The sequence below is a fragment of the Phycodurus eques genome, chromosome 13 (assembly GCF_024500275.1).
Source record: "Phycodurus eques isolate BA_2022a chromosome 13, UOR_Pequ_1.1, whole genome shotgun sequence".
Lineage (NCBI taxonomy): Eukaryota > Metazoa > Chordata > Actinopteri > Syngnathiformes > Syngnathidae > Phycodurus > Phycodurus eques.
Genome location: NC_084537.1, coordinates 18263472 through 18288348, shown reverse-complemented (window position 1 = coordinate 18288348; position 24877 = coordinate 18263472). Strand labels below are relative to the sequence as shown.

The 24877-nt window shown below is 37.4% G+C and overlaps 1 protein-coding gene across 2 annotated transcripts in view; it reads left to right on the top strand.

Annotated features, from left to right (window-relative positions):
• The window catches only part of LOC133411639 (collagen alpha-1(XI) chain-like), an 85061-nt gene that overhangs the window by 49783 nt on the left and 10401 nt on the right, over nucleotides 1–24877 (top strand). For both annotated transcript variants that reach the window (XM_061694228.1, XM_061694229.1), the window contains 29 exons: nucleotides 910–963; nucleotides 2732–2776; nucleotides 5382–5435; nucleotides 5527–5571; nucleotides 6769–6822; nucleotides 6905–6949; nucleotides 8195–8248; nucleotides 8336–8443; nucleotides 8524–8577; nucleotides 9562–9615; nucleotides 10508–10552; nucleotides 10745–10798; nucleotides 10896–10940; nucleotides 11665–11718; nucleotides 11808–11861; nucleotides 12020–12073; nucleotides 12188–12295; nucleotides 13371–13460; nucleotides 14800–14853; nucleotides 16007–16114; nucleotides 16199–16306; nucleotides 16520–16573; nucleotides 16668–16721; nucleotides 20028–20135; nucleotides 23310–23363; nucleotides 23463–23516; nucleotides 23610–23663; nucleotides 24555–24608; nucleotides 24705–24812. In XM_061694228.1, coding sequence (XP_061550212.1) covers nucleotides 910–963; nucleotides 2732–2776; nucleotides 5382–5435; nucleotides 5527–5571; nucleotides 6769–6822; nucleotides 6905–6949; nucleotides 8195–8248; nucleotides 8336–8443; nucleotides 8524–8577; nucleotides 9562–9615; nucleotides 10508–10552; nucleotides 10745–10798; nucleotides 10896–10940; nucleotides 11665–11718; nucleotides 11808–11861; nucleotides 12020–12073; nucleotides 12188–12295; nucleotides 13371–13460; nucleotides 14800–14853; nucleotides 16007–16114; nucleotides 16199–16306; nucleotides 16520–16573; nucleotides 16668–16721; nucleotides 20028–20135; nucleotides 23310–23363; nucleotides 23463–23516; nucleotides 23610–23663; nucleotides 24555–24608; nucleotides 24705–24812 — 1881 coding nt within the window. The remainder of the gene's footprint in view (nucleotides 1–909; nucleotides 964–2731; nucleotides 2777–5381; nucleotides 5436–5526; nucleotides 5572–6768; nucleotides 6823–6904; nucleotides 6950–8194; nucleotides 8249–8335; nucleotides 8444–8523; nucleotides 8578–9561; nucleotides 9616–10507; nucleotides 10553–10744; nucleotides 10799–10895; nucleotides 10941–11664; nucleotides 11719–11807; nucleotides 11862–12019; nucleotides 12074–12187; nucleotides 12296–13370; nucleotides 13461–14799; nucleotides 14854–16006; nucleotides 16115–16198; nucleotides 16307–16519; nucleotides 16574–16667; nucleotides 16722–20027; nucleotides 20136–23309; nucleotides 23364–23462; nucleotides 23517–23609; nucleotides 23664–24554; nucleotides 24609–24704; nucleotides 24813–24877) is intronic.

Here is a 24877-nt window from a genome sequence, read left to right as displayed (position 1 = left end):
AGTTAAGGTAGTATTGTCTTTTTAGTTTGATCCCAAAGGTGATTGATAGGGGTCTTCCACACCAAACTCAGCCAGGTATTTCTTAATGGACCTTCCTGGAAGACCAACAGCTGTTGACAAAGTCAGAAGCATTCAATTGTTCCAAATATGTCAATAAATTTGTCTGAATTTAATCTGAAATGGTAAATTGGTATTATGTTTTTTGGTTTTTTTTTTTTTTTTTTTTTTAAGATGACCCCAAAGGTGCTTGATAGGGATCTTCCGCACCAAACTGAACCGAGCCTTAAAAAAATGGCTACACAGTTACAAAGTAACACCAAACTCCTTCTTAGATATTAAAGGGCCTTCACACCAAACGTTTTGCACCAAGTCGGAAGCATACACTTGCCCAAAAAATGTCTTATGTCAAGGCTTTTGTCCAAGTTGCCTCGAAATGTTAATCAATCTTTTCTTTTTAAGAGGGTGCAGCATTAATAGTTTCTCTTCTTTTCAGGAAACAAACAAAGTAGTGAAAACAGTTTGATTCATGTTGACTTAATGCTGTTTCTAATTGAGGAGTTTGACAGTGCCAAAAGCGTATCGCTTGCTATGATGACTGCTAGCCAGAGGCTAAGCTGCACTGTAGTTGTTTACAGAGTAGACGTATGGCTAGTGCGTGAGGGAGTTACATTCCCTGTTGCAATATGTTTTGTGTGCTCTGTGCACTGTTCTGTGTGGTAGTGTAGTGGTACGTCTTGTGTCCTTTTGTGTTCAATTCCTAGCCAAGTCACAACAACAACCCAATATGTTCTGTGTGGGAACTGTCCAAAAAATGTTTTCTGAGTTCATCTGAAATGTTAAGGCGGTATTATTTTTGCAAAGAACACAATCAGATAAAAATATTTATGACATGCTTGTTTTATGTCACAGGGTGTGCAAGGAGAGCCAGGTCCTCCCGGTCAGCAGGGTTTGCCTGGTCCTCATGTAAGTCTTCCCTTCATCCATTTATCTTTTGGTCAGGGTGTGTGTGTGCGTGCGCGTGATCTGTTTTCTAACTCAACATGATCACTTCCTGCCTTAAATTCTACCCTTTGCTATTTCTTTATTCTCCTCAGACGTCTGTTTTCTCCATCCAGCGTCTGCACGAGCACTTTGCACTCTTATCTCCTCCCCTTTTTTGAGCCCGCAAAATTCACACGGGGAGTTGACTTTCGTTCATTTCTCAGGGGGAACAGCAATAATGTCAAATTGATTATCCAAATGCGTCTGAAAATCCCAATAAACATAGTTTCTACCTCATTAACTCCAATTCAAATTATTTCAATCAATAATTTGTGCCTTTGCATCACATTCTTCAATGAGATAGTTAATGAAAAAAAAATCCTATTTATTTTTTTATGTCAGAAAGGCCTACACACTACATTCGGTAGATTTACGCGACATGGATATTGGCTTTTTTAAAATATTATTATTATTATTGAGTGGTGTTGCTAAATGAATTTATCTTCTCTTCCAGATCAAATTGACCCGCTGACAAATCAAGACATGAAGCTTACAAATAAATGAAATAAACCATCAGCATATGCAATAAAAATGGTTAATTTCATACATTTCCAACCGTCATGATTTGACTTGATTTGTCAGCAGGTCAATTTCAACATCTAATTATAGAAAAGTTTATCATGCATTATTAACTCAACTGGCAAATATTTGAAGTAAACCATTACAAGGTGTGGATTTCATACCAGAAAATAAATGGACCCATTGCACAGTTAGCACTTATTGTTTTATGAAACTTGTGCTGAGCTTAAAAAGTGTAATCAACAAATACAATCCACCTTGTCCTGGTTCATTTCACATACTTGCAAGTTGAGTTCATAATGAGTGTTAATAATCTTTTGGATAGTTAAACGCGCTCTGGGTCAAATTGACCCGCTGACATATCATGAGGGTTGTATTTACAACCCTCATGATATGTCATATTTATGTGACATGTACCACTTTAATTTTATATGTTGATTACACTTATCCATGCAGAAGAATTTTAATGCAAAAAACAACTTTTAGAAAATGGGTCAAATTGTACTGTAACAAGAGGGTTATAATGGTGAATTATTCCCTATGACCACTGCGATGTATGATTTTAGTGTCAGGGTGTGTTTCTTATATTCACCTGGAATCTACCTCAATCCATTGACATTACATTGCTTCATTTGTTTCTCAGGAGGAACAGCAATAATATCCCTCAGTCAATTTGACCCGTGGCATGTTTAATTATCCAGCGTCAGGAACTGGGGGGAAAAAAAGTCCCAATAAATATTGTTTATATGTTATTATGGACTCCATTACTGCTTTACCTCACACACGATGCTTTAATGAGGATAATGCATTTGTTTTTCAGCAAAAACAGGAACATCATGAACATCAAAGAGGCCTTAAGAACGAAGGACCGCGGCCTTTTTTTTTTTTTTTTTTTTGATGAGGGGAAAAAATGTCAAATATGTTCCTAAATACTTATTTTTCCCAGGCATTGGGGCCTCGGGAGTAAAGTCAAGTGATTTGAGGAAATAATAATAAGTCCATTTGCATGGGCGGTTGAGCGTGTCTGAATAAACACTGCTAAAGTGCTTCCAATCTGAAGGCAATGACGTGGAGAAAATAACCAAATTAAAACTGGAAACAGACTTGACAGGCGCACTTTTTTGTACTTTCTGTAATATCCACTCTTTGTCTCTCTCGCCTTCTCTTTCAGGGTCTCATTGGGCCACAAGGTCCGATCGGGCCTCCTGGTGAAAAAGTGAGTGCTCCCTCCTTCCTACCTTAAAAGTCAATTTTCACTTGAAAGCGCTTCTGCAGATGTGCTGCCGTGAAAGAAACCTTCAAGTGCAAGTGGTTGCCTTTGTCTGACTCTGCGTGTCTCACATTTGACAACTTGGAGGTTAAAATAAATTGATTAATAGGCAATATTTTGTTTTGAGTATAAGTGGAACCTTTAAGATGGGATTTTTGGGAAATAAAGTGAACCCTCGCTGTTGGCGGGGGTTCAGCACCCAGACCCGCCACAAATAACAAAAATGTGAATAATAGATGCTACCCCTTAAAATGTTTATAATTGCCTGGTTTTATATTTTAAACACTAAATATGCCCCAATTCGTGATCCCAAAACACTCAATTATCATTTTAAACGCTTCATACAACATTACCCTTTAGAAAAGAATTGCGTGCTGATGATTTGATGATAAAGAAAAATGCACCGGAAGTGCGAGCCCGCTGGCAAGTATGTAGCGACTTCACAACATGTAAAAATACCAATTACTACCCGTTTAGCCATTGTGCTACGTTTTTGACTCAGTCATACATACTGTAGATACTCTTGTTTTTTAAAATAGTACATGCATTGCAAACAACTCTTTATCTTAAGTTAGTTAAGCAGCTAACCGCTAATAACCTGTTAACCACCAACACTGCCGATTGTTATCCAGGCCTTTCTCTGCATCATCTTGAGATGTTTAGCACCCTGCTTTCTCAGGCCAAATGCCGATTTGCAAATGCTAATAGTAAACAGTTTACTCCCCCATATCAGCAATTAAACTTTGTGATAAACATCTTTATTATTATTATTATTATTAAGGTCGACTTAGCATTGGGGCAACACGGTGGTTGAGTGGTTAGCACATCTGCCTCACAGTAACTAGTACCCAACAATTGGCCAACCATGTGGCTAATAAGGCGGCTGACTGTGCTTGCGACTACGTCAAAAATGGGAGCTTTAGCCATTTTGTAGTGAGCAGGCAAGACAGACAGTGAGGTCGCTACGCTACACAGCAGTATATTCAACTTCCAGTTCTCTGGTTATTAACATGCTTCTGTTTTGGTATCACAAAAATGGCAAAGAAAAACAAAATATAGTACTTTTCATCTATTGATGCTCGCTGAAATCTTGTGTGACATTTCACGATGACATCAACTTGCAGCTGTTTGTACAAAATTTTATCATTTTTTTTTCCTTATAAAATGTTGGGTAATTTTTAGGGGCGGTCCGATGTTAGCCAAAAATTTGATCGTATCGGACTCGATCTCAAATTTTCTGTTTTACCACTCTTATACAAGCAGTCTATTCCATGGCTCCACTCCAGCACTTCTGTCCAACAGTGTCTGTCTACAGCGTGTACAATCGTATCTTGTCTTCCGCGCCCAGACAGCATGCAGAGCCCATGTGATCACAACAACAGGTTGCAAAGGTCCTAACATAGTAGCAAGGAGTAAGCGTGAATATTGCTCGCTTAAAGTCTTTTATTGACACTCCGGTTTAGGTTCACTGTAAAACTAAACTCGCAAAACAAAATTATTACACCTTTTGAATATTCAAATACATCAAAGCCTTTGTTTTTTTTTTTTGCTCGTCTTGTTCAAAGCTAACACCCAATGGATGAAAAACACCATTGACGAGCTAACAAAAATTAGCAATGAACTCGCGGTATTTGTATCTCTCAAAATAATGAATATTGGTACACAAACGCTATATAACTACATATAAACTGGGAATATAACAATACTCTCTGCCATATATTCTACAAACTCTGTAAGAAACGAGTTGAAATAATATTTTATCATGACTTCTACTTTCTTTAAGGCAAGTGTGTATCTCATTGCATGTATCACACAGCCCCTCAGTGGCCAAGACCTGCATAGCAGGAAAAGCGATCGCCAATAAAACTAAACCCCAGTTTCAGTTCAAAGTTAAAAAGTGTATTGCCGCACATGTGTAGAAAGCAAATTATGTTCTTACCAAAAAAAGACAGTTTAAATTTTGTTTTATTGAACTTTGTTATTTTGCCCTTTAAAAATATCATTTTTATTTATTGACATTTTTCATGGTTTTCTAATTTATTTTTTATTTAATCCATTCAAATGTAAAATATGCTGATATTTAAGTTGTTGTTATGTTGCAATTTAAATAGATATTTTTGTTATTGATTTTAGTTAAACAATTATTTTTCAGGATTTCCTATTGTAATTTTTAGTTATTTTATTCAGTTGTAGTACATTCTTATTTTTAAAATGACTTTATGTAACCATTGGTTAATAATAAATGGGTCAGTTTTTCTTATACCTACTAATGTTGATTATTGTTCTCTGTTTGAGTAATATCCCTTCATCAAGCCTTTTCTAACATTCCATACTGGAAAATATGTAAAGTATGTATGATTATTGCTGATATCGAATAGGACCGATATTGGTATCGGGCAAAATTCAAGGCTGCAATATCGGTATCGGATCGGAAAGTGAAAAATTTGGCTCAGGACATTCCTAATAATTTTCCAAATTCTAAGATGGATTTTAATGTTTTCAGATATTTCTAACTCCCCACCTTCTCTCTCTATTTATCATGTGAACGTAGGGACCTCACGGTAAACAGGGCTTGGCCGGTCTTGGTGGTGCCGATGGGCCTCCTGTAAGTAAATTTCCTCCTCAACCTGTTCAAAATGTCAAATAATAATACCGTATTTGACTAATTATGTGGGTTTTTTGTTTGTTTGTTTTAGGGTCACCCAGGTAAAGAGGGTCCACCGGGAGAGAAAGGCGCAGGCGTAAGTGTCGTGTGGTATTTGGGCTTGGTACCGTGACAAATGAATTATTATGTATAGTGGTGTTTTATATGGAAAAAAAAAAAGAAAGAAAAGATAGGTCACCAAACCACTTAGACAGGCTTACATACCAGAAAAACTACAGGATTCAAACTTGGAATGTCTTTCACTTTAATTTTAAATGTTTAATGTATTTGTTTGTTTTGATTGTTTTCCATTTTTATTTATTTAAATTTTAAATTGTAAGTTGTTTTTATTTTATTATTCACTTTGTTTTTGTGATATAGTTTTAATTTTTGTTTTGTCTATGTCATCGTTTTTAAAATCTTTTTTCAGTTTTTTTTATTTTATTCTGCCCTTTGATGTATATTTTTTGCATTTTGAGGGTTTTATTTGGTTGCTTATTCATATTTTATAAAATATTATTTGTAAATATCTTAGTTTTTTATATTTATATGAATTAAAAATAATTTTAAACCAATCTTAAATTTCTGTCCTGAATTTATTTTGAATGATTTCATGCTTTGAACGGACAGTAATCATTTATAAAACAACAATAATAACATTTTTAGCCAACTCGGGTAACGTTGATTCACAGATTTAGTCTTGCAACTGGTCTTGTTGCTACGCAGAATTCCATCCATCCATCCATTTTCTAAGCCGCTTCTCCTCACTAGGGTCGCGGGCCTGCTGGGGCCTATCCCAGCTATCATCGGGCAGGAGGCAGGGCACACCCTGAACTGGTTGCCAGCCAATCGCAGACGCAGAATTCATGAGGAACAATCATTTATGCACAGTAAAAAAAAAAATACAAAAAAATACAAAAATCAAACTAATACTGTTTCCTTGACAACTTAGGGCAGATGATTCTGCTGCCCATAGCAGAAAAGGAACAGGAAGAGTCATTACTCACAAAAAAATAGAACTACCAGGATTTATTGTTGCTAAAAATAACAGGCTTTTTTTAGCATGTTGCCATCTGCTGGATGAAGTGGCCCACTGACCAACTTGTCCCTTGTATGCACAGTTTATGGAACACATTGTGTTTGACCTAAATTTCAGAGCATTTCACCTGACTAGTTCATTGTCTGTTATTGAGTTCAGCTTCTTGTCAGTCTTTTCCACATGTGTAACTTGTTACGCACTTCTGAGAAATCAATGGAAATATATCAAATAAACTACATTTTTCCTCGTCCTTAGGGTTTTCCCGGACCAATGGGATCCATCGGCTACCCCGGGCCTCGCGGCGTCAAAGTGAGTGCTCATCAAACTCTGGACAAAACTGATAAATAAAGACAGTAATTTAAAATGGAACTTGATTTGTGCTTGTCTTCAGGGAGCAGAGGGAATCCGAGGCCTGAAAGGTGGCAAAGGAGAAAAGGTAAACATAGATTTAATGTATTCAAATGCAGGAGCTCTGGTATTGGCAAAGATAACAATATTTGAATGTGTAGACAACCACTAACCATACAAAAAGAATGATCTTTTTGGAAGGCGTCAACCACACAATTGAACAATAATAACCTTTATGAAAAGATTGTTTGAATTGAATTGGCCACTGTGTGTGTTTAAGACTCCAATGCAAGCACCAAGATTTACTGTGCGGTTACGTACTGCACTATGATGAAATACCTGAATGTTATAGTCTTTTGTGACTCTGGTTTCAAAAAGGGTCAAAGAAAAGATTCAGATACATTTCTAAGAACTTTCCAACTTTCCAGAAACTTTCCATGGGAACTGTACTTCTGGATTTCTTTATGTAAATCTTTTTATTTTTAATTTTTTGGGGGGGAGGGTATTCAGTTGGAGAGTTCATGAGAATGAAAGGAAATTTTGTGGAAATTGATGGTCCTTTTTTAAAGAAAAAACAAAAAAACTGTAATGTAACAATGTACCGCAATATTAATATTTTAAATATTTTAAAACATGTTTTTCTCACAATATTTTAATTTGTAGAATAAACAAACATGAATATATATATATAGTATTTAATATTCTTTATACATTTTTGTGGTACTTTTGGAGGTTGATAATTTCTTAATCATATCTTTTACATTGGCTAATTGAAAGGTACTATTTTTGATATTTTATATTATTCATTGTATGTATTGTTTTATTTTTTATATGATCAAAAACGTTGTAATGTACATATTTACTGTTTTGAGTAGTTTTATTGAATATTTAAATTTTAGTTTCTTTTTTAAAATATTTATTTTTATTCATAATTTTTTGATATCGTTTCATTTAATCTATTTAGGCATCACTGTTTATTCATGAGGTGTTAAACCTTTATGATACATAATGTGTTTTTTCCACATTTTAACTTCAGTTCATAGACAAAACTGGCTGTTCCAGATTATTCCCATTAATTCCTGTAGATTCCCATGGAAAATAAGGTTTACTGTATAAATATTACTGTATAATACTGTACTGCACTTTTATTTCCAAACACCAGATGTCAATAAAGTAACACAGATATCAAAATAGACGGTGTTTTACGTGTTTTAATCCAACATGCCACCAGGTGTCACTGTTGACTATCATTCGTGCTTTTTGTGTTACTTGATTGTACCAGCTAACAAAACCATATAATCAATGTATTGATGAATTGATTAATTCAATCTAGGGAGAAGATGGCTTCCCTGGCTTTAAAGGCGACATGGGCCTGAAGGGCGACAAGGTGAATTTTCCAAATGTTTGCAGCAAAAAGACCCAAAGATAAAAATCTAAGTAAATACTAGTAAGAGATTGTTTTGGGGTCATCCAGGGTGACGGGGGTGTAACGGGATCCCGAGGAGAGGATGGACCTGAGGGCCCCAAGGGCACGTCAGGACCCAATGGCGATTCCGGTCCCATCGGCCAGCCTGGAGAGAAGGTGAAGAATCTAATTACATACCAAGACTGACTTTAAAGTTGATTTAATTGGAAACATTTCTGATTTCCTCTGTTGTTTAGGGAAAACTCGGAGTGCCCGGCTTGCCCGGATACCCTGGAAGACAAGGTTCCAAAGTAAGTGAAACGTGTGCTTAAATGATATTTATTTCATTCTTCCATTATGCGACCTGACTGGCTGAAAATTAACATACGACCTGACATATATATGATTAGTTTTTGATTGATTGTGAGTGAGTCACTGATGGTGTAGTGGTACACTCGCCTGACTTTGGTGCGGGCAGTGTGGGTGCAGTTCCCACTCAGTGACGGTGTGAATGTGAGTGTGAATGGTTGTCCATGTCTATATGTGCCCTGCGTCTGACTGGCGACCAGTTCAGGGTGTAGTCTGACTTTCGCCCGAAGTCAGTTGGGATTGGCTCCAGCGCCCCGCGAACCTAACCAGGATAAGCGGTGTTGAAAATGGATGGATGGATGATTGTGAGTGAGGCATTCCTGACTGGAAACTTGTTTTAATTCATTTACCTTGTGTTTTGGAAACCCGCAAGAGCGAATGTATTTATTTATTTGACTGTAATCCTTAATGTAATCAATAATTGATGTACAATTATCAAATGAATTAAATGTTTTATATTCCAAATTGAATCCAATCACAATAAGAAAATCCCAGAAAACGGCCATTTTTTTTTTTCAGCCATTCAGAATACATAGTCTATCAACACAATGTGCTATAAATTACTGGCACTATCAAGCCCCTTAACTATATTGTGGGAGCAAACAAAGACAATTTACAGGTTTATTCTCATTTTATTGTATAATTATTACTATACAAGGTGGATTTGAATCTCCAAGTGTGGAGAAGTAGGAGAGACTTTACTTTTTTAATGCCATAAAAAGTTGAGCTTGTTCATCAACAAGGGAGCAACAACGAGAAAGTTAAATTACGCGGTTAACAGCCTAACAGTCGAGTGCCGACGCTTGTTTCATCAATTGCCCCAAGTGAATTTTTCTTGGAGAAATAATTGTTTAAATTTTCTAAGAGTGCTTTTCTTGTGGTTTTAAGTGCCTCTTTCCAATTTGGTCTTCGTGTTTGTCTTGCAGGGCTCCAATGGCTTCCCCGGTTTCCCCGGGTCCAATGGCGAGAAAGGCGCAAGGGTGAGCTCTGTTTTATCAAGTCAAGTAAAGCCCAGCTTATGGCAAATTTTTATTTTTTATGTTTATTGTAAATTTTTAAAAATATTTTTCCATTGAAAAACATTGTAATATGTTGTAATTTGTTCTTATACTTTTTAATGTAATCTTTAAAAAAAACTTTTTGCAAAATTGTACTTAAATTGTGTTTGTATTTTTGTCATTGTTATTTAATAATTTAGATGTAATCCTTTATCAGATAAAGGATCCTTTATCAGATAAAGGATTACGATACAATTATATTGTATTTTTATTTGTATTTTTGTATATTTATTTTTATTTCTTTATTTTAAAGTATTCATTCATAAAATATATTACAATTTGTAAAAATTAAATTTGTAATCTGTGTATTTTTCAAGTATTTGTAAATGTATTATATTTTTTGTATATTTCTTTTACATTCATGAATCTTAAAATAACATTAATTTTGATTACATTAGGTTTTAAATTACATTTGATTTAATTGCATTAATTTAATCTTGAAATAATAATAATTTCTACGTCATTCTTCATTTCATCCTTTATTCATTTTAACACAAACTTTTTATTTCAAATTTGGATTTTATTTTTGTAATTATTCATGTTTCTACTTCATTTCTTTTAATATTTAACATATTTTTTCACTTTAATTTATTCTTTTAAAAAAATAATAATCTTTTAATTTCATCCCTCACTCTTTTTTTTTCACAAAAAGGATACATGATGGTCGTCTATAACAACGCACTTTTACCGTTTAATATACAGTACGTTTGTCCAGGGATGCCCACATGATGACAAAGTCTTCTGCAAAGTCATTAAAAACTACCTACACTTCCCCCTAAATTGAAGCTTGTTTTGTTGTTTTTGTCTCTGACAGGGAGTTGCTGGCAAATCCGGACCTAGAGGCCAACGCGGCCCGACGGTAGGCAATTTCATGCATCTGAATCATGAATGATTTATGCTGCTCAAGTAATAATAACAGTAGTCGTTTGGGGGCATCAAACTGCTGGGTGGACACTATGCACTTATTTCCTACATATTTTCCACACAATATTTAATTCCGAGAATGACAATAGATTATTATGTCACAACACACAATTATGTGTGTGTGTAGGGTCCACGTGGTGGGCGTGGTGCCAGAGGCCCTACAGGAAAACCAGGAGCAAAGGTGATAAGCCAATTAATTTATGGACTGTGTGAATTTGTCTAAATGTGACATTGACCTGCAGAAAGCTGACAGTGTGTTCTACTTTTGTCCCCCTCAGGGCACCTCAGGCAGTGATGGACCCTCAGGACCTCCCGGAGAGAGGGTTAGTGTTACAATTTGGTCACTTTTTTTATTTTTACATGTACATATGTCCAAAAGATGGTGCTACTTCAATGGTGCTCATTCAAAGCATGCAGCAACTCATTTTACTGTTTTCTGCCAGGGTGTCTGTCTCACTACTGAGCTGATAAGTGTACAATAAATGTATTAGTTTTGGATAATGGTGTATTTTATTTTAGTTTTTCATTTTTTTTCTTAAATATGGGATCCAGTACAATACAATCAAAACGGATTTTTTTTCAGTATTTATTTTATTTTAGGTTTTAAATGTTTGTTTTTTATTTTGGACCCAATACAAGTCAGTATAAAGTGAGCATTTTTTTCCATTTTTTTAATATGTTTATCTTTTATTTGAGCTAAATAATAATTTCATTTAATAAAGAAAAATGTTTTATCAAATGTATTGTTTTTATTTTACTTTGAAATACAATCAGCTAAAAGGCAATCAAGCATAAAAAAAGTGTTTTCAATATTGTGGATGCCATTTCAATTCCTGTATATCTTAAACATTTGTGGGGTTTTACTCTTTTATTTAAATTCATTTTATTATTTATTCATTTTTATAATAAAACTTCAATATAATTAAAAAAATATATCTTTTTCTATTTCTTGTATCTTGTTTTACTTTTGCATATCCCATTAATGTATGTAGAAAATGGATCCATCGATGAAAATCATGTTTACCAATGACTTTTTTCTTATCAAAGGGTCCTCAAGGACCACAAGGACCTGTAGGATTCCCTGGACCTAAGGGACCCAATGTAAGTAATTGCAATCACATTTTAAAAATGGTGTTTCAGAGGTCTTGTTTTTATGAAACCGTCTGCTTGTCCCTCCACTCTACTTTTAGGGCCCACCAGGAAAAGACGGACTGCCGGGTCACCCAGGACAGAGAGGAGAGACGGTCAGTGTTAATTTTAATCCCCCTTAATTCCGAATTGACCTTTCACTAAACCACATACCCGGCAATTCTGTCTCCCCAATCACAATCTACTATATTAGCCAGTGAGGCTAACAATCTAGCAAGATCAAAGAAACAGGTCAGTTTTCTTCGTCTTTCAGGGTTTCCAAGGAAAGACCGGACCACCAGGACCTGGAGGCGTCGTTGGACCTCAAGTACGTCCATGTTATGAAACCCTGACATTAAATTATTCACCAGTTTGCCAAATAGACAGAAAGCTAAAAAATATATATATATGAAAACTGAATAACTTTGATGTTTGCTGTCAGGGTCCAACTGGAGAGACTGGACCCAGTGGAGAGCGAGGACACCCAGGTTCCCCAGGCCCACCCGGAGAGCAAGGTTTGCCAGGTGCTGCTGGGAAAGAGGGCGGAAAGGTAAACAAGCACTTTTTGCAGGCCACAAAATGTCAAGAAAAAGAAGAAATATTTTGTCTGGATTGTCACATGAAAGCGATCTTAGAGACACTTGCCATTGAATTTTTTTCCCCAGACATTTATGGCTGTGTTGGATGAATATACTGCTGTGTTGAATGGATATACTGCAGGCCCAAATTGGCAGAAATGTACAATTGTAATATTTGTTCCTTAAATTAGCCTAATGGCAAAGCTACACACACAAAAAAAAAAAACATGTCCCCTTGAAAACCTGCAAAAGGCATTTTGATTTATTTTAACATTAACTAATGCAATCTTTTTATAAGAAGTTTCAATTTTGACTTTTAGTATTTATATACTGTGGTGCCTTGACTTGCATGTTTGAGTCATTCAGTGACCACGCTCGTAACTCAAAACATGTATCTCAAATTCTCTTTCCTTATTGAAATGCATGAAATTACCATGAATCTGTTCCAGCCTACACAAATAAACACCAACAAAAAAGGTTAAGGTATTTTTAATAAAAAAATAGCACTTTACAATTTTGTACTTTATAAAAAAAATATACAGTAATAAATGGAAAGTTAAAAAATTAAACAGTTTGTGCACAATGCTAGGCCACCAGGGGGCATATAATTGTTCACTATCTGCCAAACTGTTGCTTCACTGTAACTCATAAATCAAGCTACCGTTGTATATCGACCAGATGGTGCGATTTGTCCTCATTCAAAGCAGGCAGTAAAATTTCACCTTTTACTGGTTTCTGCAGCAGTGCTGTGCTACTGTACTGATAGGCAAGTGTCACAATTGATGTTGGATATGGTGTTTATTTCTAAATATTATGGCCATTTTCTGTTGAAAGTCATACAACTAATTTAGTAATAAAGGGTTTGACTCCCCAACTTACAATTATTATTTAACAAGTACAGTATATTTAAGGCCTAGGTGCTTTTATTGTTTTGTTTTGTTTTCAAATCGGCAGTATTTCAAAACCATTACTTCCATTTTGCTTGCCCTAAAGTGTAACTTTTCGTTCACCCGACTGTCACTCAATAGATTGTGTGTCTCCCTACAGGGAGATCCAGGTCCTCAGGGGCCTGGCGGTAAGCCAGGACCTGCAGGTCTGCGGGGTTTCCAGGGGGCGAGAGGTCTTCCTGGTGCCATGGTAGGTAACATTGACTTGCCTGTAAAAACATATAGACTTTGATTACTATTGAAACAATGTTTTATCATACACACAAACACGCACACACACACACACACACACACACACACATGCAAATACATACAGTATATAGTTTCTGAAGAAAAGGCACAGCAGCGATATATGAGCATTCTTTTTTTTTTTTTTTTGCGTGTGGAATCTTCTGCTCACTCGGCATCCTCTGTGCCCGCTGGCGCTTTTGGAGGCCCGTGAATGAGTTACGGGAATGAAAGTCCTTTATTGCATCTGGGTAGCAGCCTTTTTCACCAGATGCAGTGGTGATTCAGCACAGATGAATACACAGCACTCACTGCTATGCAGACAAACAAACGTATGACAGCCAACCAGAGATGGATGGACCCAGACTTCTACGTCATTATTGTTTTACCTTATACAAAGTAAATTAGGTTATTAAGTTGAGTTATTGCAATATAAAGGAGAGTCGTTGAACTTCACCGCCAGGCTCCACCCATCTGCAAGGATGAAAACAAAAAAAGTTCCTTAATTTAGTGTTGTCCATTTATTAATCAATTTTAAATTAAATTTTTATTTAAATTCAAATTGAGTTGCAAATGGACAAAATCCTTAGGACAAGTTTGTCTTTGATGGACCACTGGAAATGGCCAAAGTGACCCTCAAACCAAAATGGCAGGCTCCTTGTATCTTTTCAGGCATGAGTTTATGGGCCTTTTTTGTGGGTCTGGCTACCAAACATAATTTTTTACCAAAGTGAACCTACTGTAATTTGACTGCTTTGAACCAAAATGGCAGACTTTCTGTGTCTTTTCAGACGTTAGTTATTAGACTTTTTTATGGGTCTACTAATGATAGACATGCCTACTAAATTTCATGCTGCTAAGTGAACCTGGCTTTGAACGCTGAATTTTCTCACAATTCAGAACTTTGGTACCAAATGTAATTTTTTCCAAAAAATTTTGTCAAACCCAAATGGCCGACTTCTGTGTATTTTCAAGCTTTGATTGTTGTGACTTTTCTGTGGGTCTACTCATGATAAACAATGCCTACCACATTTCTTATTGCTTCACCCACATTCAGTGACAAAATTTAGCATCACTCAACTGTCTTGTGCATATGGTTCAAATTTGGTAGTAATCAGACAAAATTTCAAAAATTCATTTTAAAAAGTTTGTTTTTCAAGGACACTTGGAACTAGCCAAAATGACTCTCAAATGGCTTCAACACACAATGGAAGACTTCCTGTCTTTTCCACCATGGGTTCTTCTTTTTTTTTTTGTGGGTCAATATGTGACACCAACCACTCCTTTCTTTGTAATTTCAGGGTCCAGGTGGTTTGAAGGGAGGAGAAGGGCCCCAGGGTCCCCCTGGTCCCATCGTAAGTCACACATTTGTACAGTGAATACTTGGTTGTACACGATTTTTGTTTATTCTCATTTCAAATGGACTGTAGGGAAAGCTTGGTTTCACTTACATCTTGCACTAAAAGGACATCCTCTCCGGTAGTAATCGTACACACTCAAATGGGAAGAGTGAACAGGATCGCTAATGGTGGCGTAATCTGTACATAAGCGTGACTCTTGAAAAGCCTCCACGGCAGCGAAATGGAGAGACAGATGACTGACAGCCGACTTCGAAACGCACCCTTTGTATAATTATACCCCCAAAGTACCTCTCGAGCGACAGCCCATCAGATGACAGCCGATATGTCGAGATGAAAAGATCATCTGTGAATGAGCGCGATGAGGCACTTAGCTCAAATTGGCGAGAATATTTTGGGATGGGGAACGCAACACACTGACTTCCTCCTGCTGCTGGAAAGGCAGTGAGGGTGATTGCAACATAGATCACTCTAGCCTTTTATTTTGCCATTCAGTTTAGCCTGTGGTATACAATAATTTTGACCATATACGACAACTTTGGCTTTGTGCTACCATTATGTTCCAGTATATGGACCAACCTCGTCTTTCCAAGAGCGAGACACACGACATGCTGCGTTTTAAACTGCCATGAACCTGCTTTAATTAAATAGGTAGCACAGTGGAGAACTACTTATTAACATGTCTATCTCACAATCAGTAACGTTACATTTCATAGTACAGTAGTATATAAATGAAGCTGCTTTGCTGCATTACGATTATGACCAAAACAATACTTGCAATTATTTTGATCATTATTGTAATCACGATTATTAGTCACTATTATTCTTCATGTTAGGGAAAAATCTTTTATATATTTTAATTGCACGATTTATCAACAAACAATATGTAACAGTTTTCAGTGAATTTTTTTAAATCTTTAAATAAGAATAAATGATAGATAATAATACAAAATAAATGTACAAATTCTACTTTACCAAGGGCTAACTGTACTACATTGGACATCAATGCCATTTTCGGCTTTTATTTTTAAATTGGTCACGGAGCGCGGTGCCAGCCCTTAATGAAACCTTAACCATATGGTCGAGTAAAATGCATCTCCGTATCTAACAAGTCCAGCTAGGAGACTGACCGATGTGTTCAATGTCACAGGGTTCCCCCGGTGAGAGGGGCGCGGCTGGCCCCGGAGGTCCCATCGGCCTGACGGGACGCAACGGCCCCCAGGGACCACCAGGACCAGCTGGCGAAAAGGGAGCTCCTGTAAGTAGCTTTACCCCACTATGAATCATTTTCACAGGGTTCATACAATCAATTTGTTATTTATCTGTCTTTTATGTCATCTAGGGAGAGAAAGGTCCCATGGGTCCCGCTGGCCGCGATGGCATCCAAGGTCCTGTTGGTCTTCCCGGTTCAGCCGGACCTCAGGGCCCACCCGGAGAGGACGGTGACAAGGTGGGTGTAAAGTAGTCCTACACACGTCCTCCACACACAATCAATTAAGTGAAAATACTCGCTTCAAGGTTGTTGTGTGGGCCAATCAAATTAGCATTTCTGGAGAAATATTTACTGGGCCGATCACAGTGAAGGTGACTTTGAAAAGTACATTTAAAGATTGAGAATGGAAGGAGGAAAGTAAGGTCTGCTGCTTTTGCATCGCCCCCACAGGGAGAGGTTGGTGGACCCGGACAGAAGGGAGGCAAAGGAGACAAGGGAGAACTCGTAAGTCATGTGCTTTCTTATAAAATGTTCATTTGGTAGAAAATACGAGGATGAGTCGTCGTCGTCATCAGCTGTATAATTGTTCTTCCTTTAGGGTCCACCAGGCCCGACTGGTCTTCAAGGTGTGATCGGAGCGCCTGGTCCAGCTGTGAGTACCTCCTCCCATTCGTTTACGACTGTCTCGGTGCGTGACCAATACAGTTAAAAAAAAAAAACTGCTGCCATGTGTCTGTGACATGTTTTTGTCCCCAAAGATCAAGAACTGCAGCACCAACACCCACTTTTTCTTGCTTGTATTGAGGGGGGGGACCCCGTGTCATTTTCCTCCCGCCCCCTCTAATGGCGGGCCAAATCCTAGTACGACTTTCAATACCATGATGACTAGGGCCCAAAGCTAGCGGGTTGCAATGGGGCAAGCAGACTTAATGTGAAGAAGAAAGCGAGAGCCCATAAAGACAGGAAAAGGCAGATGCTCTCACCAGTCGCCCACCGTGCTGCCTATTTAAATCATAATTACAGGAAAAATTTGTATGGAAAACACTCCTATAAAACAATGAAATGAAAAACATTAAGTACGGCTTTAACTGAGCGAGCCTTCTTGTGCCATGTGACAGTGTATTGTTACGCCACTGCGCAAAATAATTCATTCTACAACCTTAAAACATAAAACCACTATTGTAAACCGAGGACCCCCTGCATGTGCCGGTTATCAGAAGCTAACACTAATATGTGCATCCAACAACACTGCAACTCTGCTTTGCTTTTGGCTCTGAGGGACCAAGCCCTGTCATGAATAGTAAAAATTGACGAATAATTGTCGCCCACCCTTAAGTTTTCTAATTGAATATAGATGCCACAATATGGCAGCAAAGCACATTTTTTCTATTAGGCAAGGTTATTGCCTAACTAAATGAAGCTCTTCCATTCACTTCCACATAGTTTCTTGGCCCCAAGATGGCGCCCCAAAAATCTGCAAAGAGGCAAAATCACAAAAAGCGAACTGCGAACATGCGTGTGTTCACTGTATCCGGCCATGGCTTGAAGGAGGATATTAGACCAGACTAGCTGCCAATCATGGGCTGATAAATTCGATGGGAATATTATGTAAATTAGCCGAATAGTGCCGTCACTCACAGACATGTTTTGAGAAATATGCCGCTACCAAAACATTTACTTGTTTTTTTTTTTTATTTCTCTTTTGACGGATGGCAGGCACTCCAGAGACCCAACTATTACAAGCAATCAGAATGTCCTTTTAGGCCTTTAAATTCCCTTTAAATTGCATCAATTGATTTCAGAGTTCTGTCCGACTCTTAGGCAACTTTTAACAAGTCACGGTGACGTTGTTATCATAAAAATAACGAAGACAGCAGCACATCAGCATGCCAAGCTGCCAATCACGAGCTAAGAAAGGGAAACCGCCTCAGCACATCCGATGTCGACGAGCCGCGCAAACACGCTTGCCCGCACGTCCGCCTCATTAGAGCAAGACTTTCTGCAGTAGGGAATGACCCGAGGGGGGGAGGGAGCGTAACGAGCGTCTCGTTGTTGTAAATGTTCAATCTTTAGCAGCCAAAAGTCGCCATCTGCGGGGGGTAGAAATGATAAAAATAGGCATGAGGACATACTGGCCAAGAGCAGGTAGCACGACTGAGCTGAATAGGCAATTAGTGAACATTCGTTTGTCAGCTCATATCAACATCGTCTGCGCTCCATTTGCTGTGGTGCCGCAAGAGCACCGTTGATTCATACATATATTATTCTTTTCACGAAAGTTTTGATCAGACCAAGCAGGTTTATGGAAATCATACATGCTTTAAGTAACTTGATTTACAATATAATTATTATTATTTTTCAGTGCAGCTTTTATATTGGGTCACTTCAGGGGTAAAAAAATAAAATAAAATAAAAATTCAAAATCCCAAAATTTGGCAGGGGGAATTAGGGTCATGCTGAAACAAATTATAGAGAAGGAGTAAATTCACCATTATATACAATACAAAAAAACAGTTTTAAAAGGTCTTAATTTTATGAGATTAAAGGTAATTTTACAAGGAAAAAAATCATTTTAGGATTTCTTTTCTCTAATCACCCCACGAGAACAACGTTTTCTCAATCTAAATTTGATTTCCACTAAAAAGGTTAATTTTATGAAAAGGTCTTTTACATTGTCGTGGAAAAAGTTTCATTTTACCAACAAAATTATAATTTAGTAAAAGTGTAATTGAATAAATCATAATTTTAGAATCATTTTAAAGGATTCAAAGTGTAGTTTTACCAAATTAAGATCCTACTTTTTGGAGGAAAAAAGCTTTTAAATTTTACAAATGTCATAATGATGAAAAAAGTACTATGTTTATAAGTTATTATTAAGTTATTATATATTAATTTATAAGTGTAACTGTAGTGGTAAACTATACTGTTACAAAATTAAAACTTATTTTTCTACATAATTTAAAGAGGGGAAAAAATAATTTAGGAAGAAAGTAATTTGACAAAAAGTCATAATTTTATGATGAAAAAGTTGTAATTTTACAAAGAAATACTCTTTTTAGGATAATAAATGTTGAATTTTACGATAAAGTGTATGTAATTTGACCCATTCATCTATCCATCCATCCATTTTCCGTACCGCTTATCCTCATTAGGGTCGCAGGTGTGCTGGTGCCTATCCCAGCTATCTTCGGGCAGGAGGCGGGGTACACCCTGAACAGGTTGTCAGCCAATCGCAGGGCACATACAAACAAACAACCATTCGCACTCACATTCACACCTATGGGCAATTTAGAGTCTTCAATCAACTTAGCATGCACGTTTTTGGGATGTGGGAGGAAACCGGAGTGCCTGGAAAGAACCCACGCTGGCAAAGGGAGAACATGCAAACTCCACACAGGCGGGGCCAGGAATTCAACCCCGGTCCTCAGAACTGTGAGGCAGACGCTCTAACCAGTCTGTCAACATGCCTCCACCGTACCGCCTAATTTGATCCCAAAATAAATTATTTTATGATGAAAAACATGTAATTTTACCCCCCCAAAACATAATAGTTTTAGGGTTTTAAGGAAATTGGTATTTTAGGAAGAAAAAGGTAAACTTTTGCACACAAAAAAAAAGAGTGAAGGTGTAATTATTTGGTAATATTGTGCCATTTTCCTTGCACTGTAATTGCAATTGACCTGTGGTGACAATTCTATAACTTATACCTTATAATACGAATCTTCATGTACAAATTTTCTTCTCATTTTGTGACAACAACTATGAAAAGCTCTGATCACATATTCATTGGTGAGGAAAGGAAAATGAATGGCAGCACAAATCGTCATAAAACGACCTTCAGGACTCACGTTAAGGGAACTGTCCGCCCTGATTAACCGTATCTGTGTTGCAAAGTGCTTATTGACACTCCCCTCAACTGCATAACCTTGAATGCGTGACTCTTTTGGGCCTCCTGTAGGGCAGCGACGGCGAGTCCGGCCCCCGAGGTCAGCAGGGAATGTTTGGCCAGAAAGGAGACGAAGGATCCCGAGGCTTCCCCGGTCTTCCGGGACCCATCGGATTACAGGTTTGTCCTTTTTCCTGCTGCTACTTCCGGAACACGTAACCCTGTTGAGATGTACCTGTACGCCCCGTCGTTTGTTTCCTGAGCACAAATGAGTTCCTGCTAACGACATTTCATCTCATTTACACAACTTTAAAAATTCATGAGGCCTCGCTCCCAGTTGAATATTGTTTGTTTCCCCTCCTGGCTTCTCCTGCTTTAAATAGGCTGAGTTACAAATCAGTCACCGCTAACGTTCAGCGCTTCGCGTCTTGCCGAGGTGCTGTTAATGCTGCCGTTGGGTTTACACAAGTGAAACACTTCTCTTGCACAATAACAGTACAGTGATACCTATAACTGTCTACCGAGCTCATTGCTAGCACAAGAAGCTAATACATGCAGTCTACATCTTCATTCAGTGAGAGAAGATTTTCCGAAGCAAAGTCCTTTGTTCACAAAAAGCTGGTCAATACCGACTGAGAGTCTTATAAAGCAATCATCATCTCCAACTAGAAGCTAATGTCAAAGTTTACCTCATCATTCAGTGACTCAAAGGCACGATACTAGTCACAGAAGATCTGGACCAAAGTCCTTTGTTTACAAAAAGATGGTCAGTAGGAGAGTCTTATCAAGCCAATTGGAGTGGGAACAAGAACAGAAAGGCGCAAGGGCGCACTTTTAAATAAACTAAATTTTCGGAGATAAAGATGCAACTTTACAACAACAACAAAAAAAGTCATAATTTGCAGACAAATTTATCGGGGGAAAATATCATTATAATTTTGGGATGAAAAAACATTAGATTTTGCAGATGTAATAATGGAATTTCAATAGAAAAAAGTCTAAATATTATAAGGAAAAACGTAATTTTACAAAGACAAAAGATTATTTTTAACACCAAATTTTAAGATTTTAATTTAAGAATATTTTATTTGTTTTGTTATTGTGAATATTTTTGTAATTTTGCAAGATGTTATGTCATTTTTATGGGGAAAAGAATACAAATACAATTTGACAACTTAAAACATCACAATTTGAGAACAGTTGGTACTTCATGAGGATTACAATGTAATTTTACTAAAATAAAAAAGTAACCATTCAAGAGAAATACGCTGTAATTTTACAAAGGAAATGCATTGTGTCGTTTTACAGACACAAAAAATAATCATAATAAACTTTTTTACATTTCAGATAATAATAATAATAAGAAGAAGAAGAGGAGGAGGAAGAAGAATAATTAGTATTAAATGTGCAATATATTATTAATAATAGTAATTTTACAAAAATAAACCCCCAAAAATTTGCTGAGTAAATCACCCCATAAACTGAAAGAAGAAGCCGCCTCGCCTCTATCAAACATTCTTTTAATCCAAAGGACGTTTCCATAAGAAGAAATTTACTTTAACATCTCAAAGTTAATAACCTCCACAATAGACGTGCACCCGCTGGCCAGCCGGCCAGTGGGGCCTGATAACATCGTTATTCAGCGCAATTGGCTTTTAATTGGGCCTACTGCACTCCTCTGATCTCCCCTCTTTTAATTAAGAATGCCCTTCAGTAGATGTCCACTCGGAGCATAGCACTAATGATTTTTTTCACTGCGTGAGCAATGAACGAATGGATTGAATGTCTTGTTGCTCATGCAGCTGAATATTTGGTGCCGCATGTGAAGATGTTGGACGTATCAATGATAGAGAAGCATTTGTAAAAACATCGATTTACTATCTGTGCCAAAGTGTGTATCTTTCTAATCCAATAGTGCGTCTGTTTCACAAACACCGTCGTTATTTATTAGCCCACACGCTATGAGATGCTTTATATATATGTCCGTGCTCGCAAAGCTCAGGAAAGAAGCCTCAGGCAATTATCAATTAGCCTTTTACATCAGGAAGTCAGCAATATGAAGCAAAGCTGTATGGAGTTGTAGAACAAGGAGAATTTGGACAGCACAAACACATGGAATACAGCATGCAAGGTCTTCTGACTAACAATTATATAACACTTTGTGATGACGAGCATGCAGTTGTTTGTAGCTAACTTGGAACAGGGTGTTCAAAAAAAAAAAAAAAAGCTTGGATCATCTTTCATCGTTTCTCATTTAAATAAATGGAAATGCCATTAATCCATCTCAGCCCCCCCCAAAAATACCCAACAAAAATGTTTGCAATACGTTTTTTATTTTAAACAAATAGCACACTACACTATTGGACTTTATAAAAACATATCGTAATAATACAACCCCAATTCCAATGAAGTTGTGACGTTGTGTTAAACATAAATCAAGCAGCCATAAAATTCTAAATTAATGATTATTTGCTAAAATAAATAAAGTTTATCAGTTTGAACATTAAATATCTTGTCTTTGTAGTGTATTCAATTAAATATAGGTAGAACATGATTTGCAAATCATTGTATTCTGTTTTTATTTATGTTTAACACAACATCCCAACTTCATTGGAATTGGGGTTGTATAATTAAATGGAGTGTTAAGAATTAAACAGTTTAAGCATCATGATTTCATGCTTTAATTCCAAGGTCCTCCTTCTGGTTTGTGATCCTTGGCCACTAGAGGCGGCAGTATAATAAATACAGGCGTACTACCTACGTTGCGGAGATTACGGTACTGTGGAGATGTAGTTAGTTGCAATTACAAGTTGCCCTGTTGAAAATATTCTCAAAGTAATATAACTAATTACATTTCATTACATTGTATTATTTTTCCTAACTTTTAATGAATGTATCGACAGGAGCCTCGGATGTTTACTCTGAAAAAGGGGATTAAAAAACATAGATAATTATTTTGGAATTAACCACATCTTTGCTCTAACACAAATAATGAACTGATAACAAAACAAGATGACATGAAAATAAACAATACAAATGTGTTTGTTACATTACATGTGTACAGCATGTGGAAAACATGATACCATGTTGACCTAATGAAAAATGTGCACAATTTGGAGTTTAAACAATAGTGCTTTATATGACAACCCAAATAAGTGACGGCATTAATCCTCCACAAAAAAATCTGAAATTATAAAGATGAAACTTTTCAAAAGTCAATGTTCCTCTATGTGATCAAAGGTTTAACTGTATTATGAGTCTAACCGAGTTTGACCTTTTCAAAATCTCTGATAATATAATAGATTTGACTTTTTGAGAAGCCCTGCTCTAACAAATACGACTTCACTCTTCCAGGGTTTGCCCGGCCCTCCTGGCGAGAAGGGAGAGAACGGCGACGTTGGAGCCATGGTGGGTTTTTGAGAATTTACTGTGAAAAAAGATTTGGATATATATATATAGTAATGTGAATATTTTCAGAAATAACTTCATATCCATATCTTTTAACAGGGTCCTCCTGGACCGCCAGGCCCCCGTGGCCCCCAGGGTCCTGGTGGAGCCAGTGTAAGTTTGTTTTCCCTGTTGTGTAATATAATCACCATAATTGGCATAACGGCCCGCACTGTAATGTACTGTATGTACTCCCTGTATTCGCAGGGAGCTCAAGGGCCTCCAGGTGGTATCGGAGGACCAGGAGCTGTGGGCGAGAAGGTGAGGTTTTTGTTGTATTGTTTAAGGGGGTGAAGGGTCTTCATGGCTTCAGAAGGCATAAAATCAATTATCTAGATATGTGCAGCTAGCTTCTAGTTTTTTTTTTTTTTTTTTTTTTAACTTTGGTTGTGTTCAGTTTTCTCTGGGCGCTCCGGTTTCCTCCCACATCCCGAAAACATGCATGGTAGGTTAATTGAAGACGCTAAATTGCCTGTAGGTGTGAATGTGAGTGCGAATGGTTGTTTGTTTGTATGTGCCCTGCGATTGGCTGGCAACCAGTTCAGGCTGTACCCTGCCTCCTGCCTGATGATAGCTGGGATAGGCTCCAGCACTCCCGCAACCCTAGTGAAGATAAGCGGCTCAGAATATGGATGGATGGATGGATGGTTGTGTTCACAGGGAAGATGGGGGTGTTGGAGGGGTACGTGTGTTAAGAAGGTATCAAATCAGCAATTTTACAATGCAACGCTAGCTTTTTCTATTTTTTTTTTTTTTTTTTTTTAATATTTTTTTTTTTTTTACTTTTTGATCATGGACAGTAGAGAAGGGGTGCACAATCTCTCTTGGGATATTAGGTGCATGGCTTAAAATCAACGCTCAACCTATGTGTGGTTATTTTCTGGTTGTGAATATTTTTTTGTTTTTGTTTGTTTTTTTTTTGGGGGGGGTTTTTCTCGGTGTGCACAGGGATGAAGTGGTGCACCGTATCTGTTGAAGGGCTTAAAACAGGGTTGAAATTTTTTTGGGGTGGTGTGTACAGGGAAGTGGTAGTGTACCATTTGTTGAAGGGGGTATCAAGTTGGGGAAAGGCTACTCTATCCAATGCCGCTAAATACAGTATTTAGCTGCATTTTGACACAACTAGCTAAATTCTTTCTTGTCGCTCAACAGGGAGAAAATGGTGAAGCCGGCAACCCAGGATCACCGGGAGAGCCAGGTTCAGCAGTAAGTCCTTTTCACACAAAATTTAAATGTTTATTATGATATTGTGAATGCTGTTTAGGTGGCAGAATCATGCCGTGGTGTGTTTTTCATCCTCAGGGACTGCGAGGAGAGACTGGCGAGAAGGGAGAATCTGGACCACCTGGAGCCGCAGGACCTGCCGGGGCCCGCGGACCCTCTGGAGATGATGGCCCCAAGGGTAACCCTGTATGTGGAAACGCTTGACACCGTGACATCCATCCATCCATTTTGTTTTTAAAAAGCTGACTCAT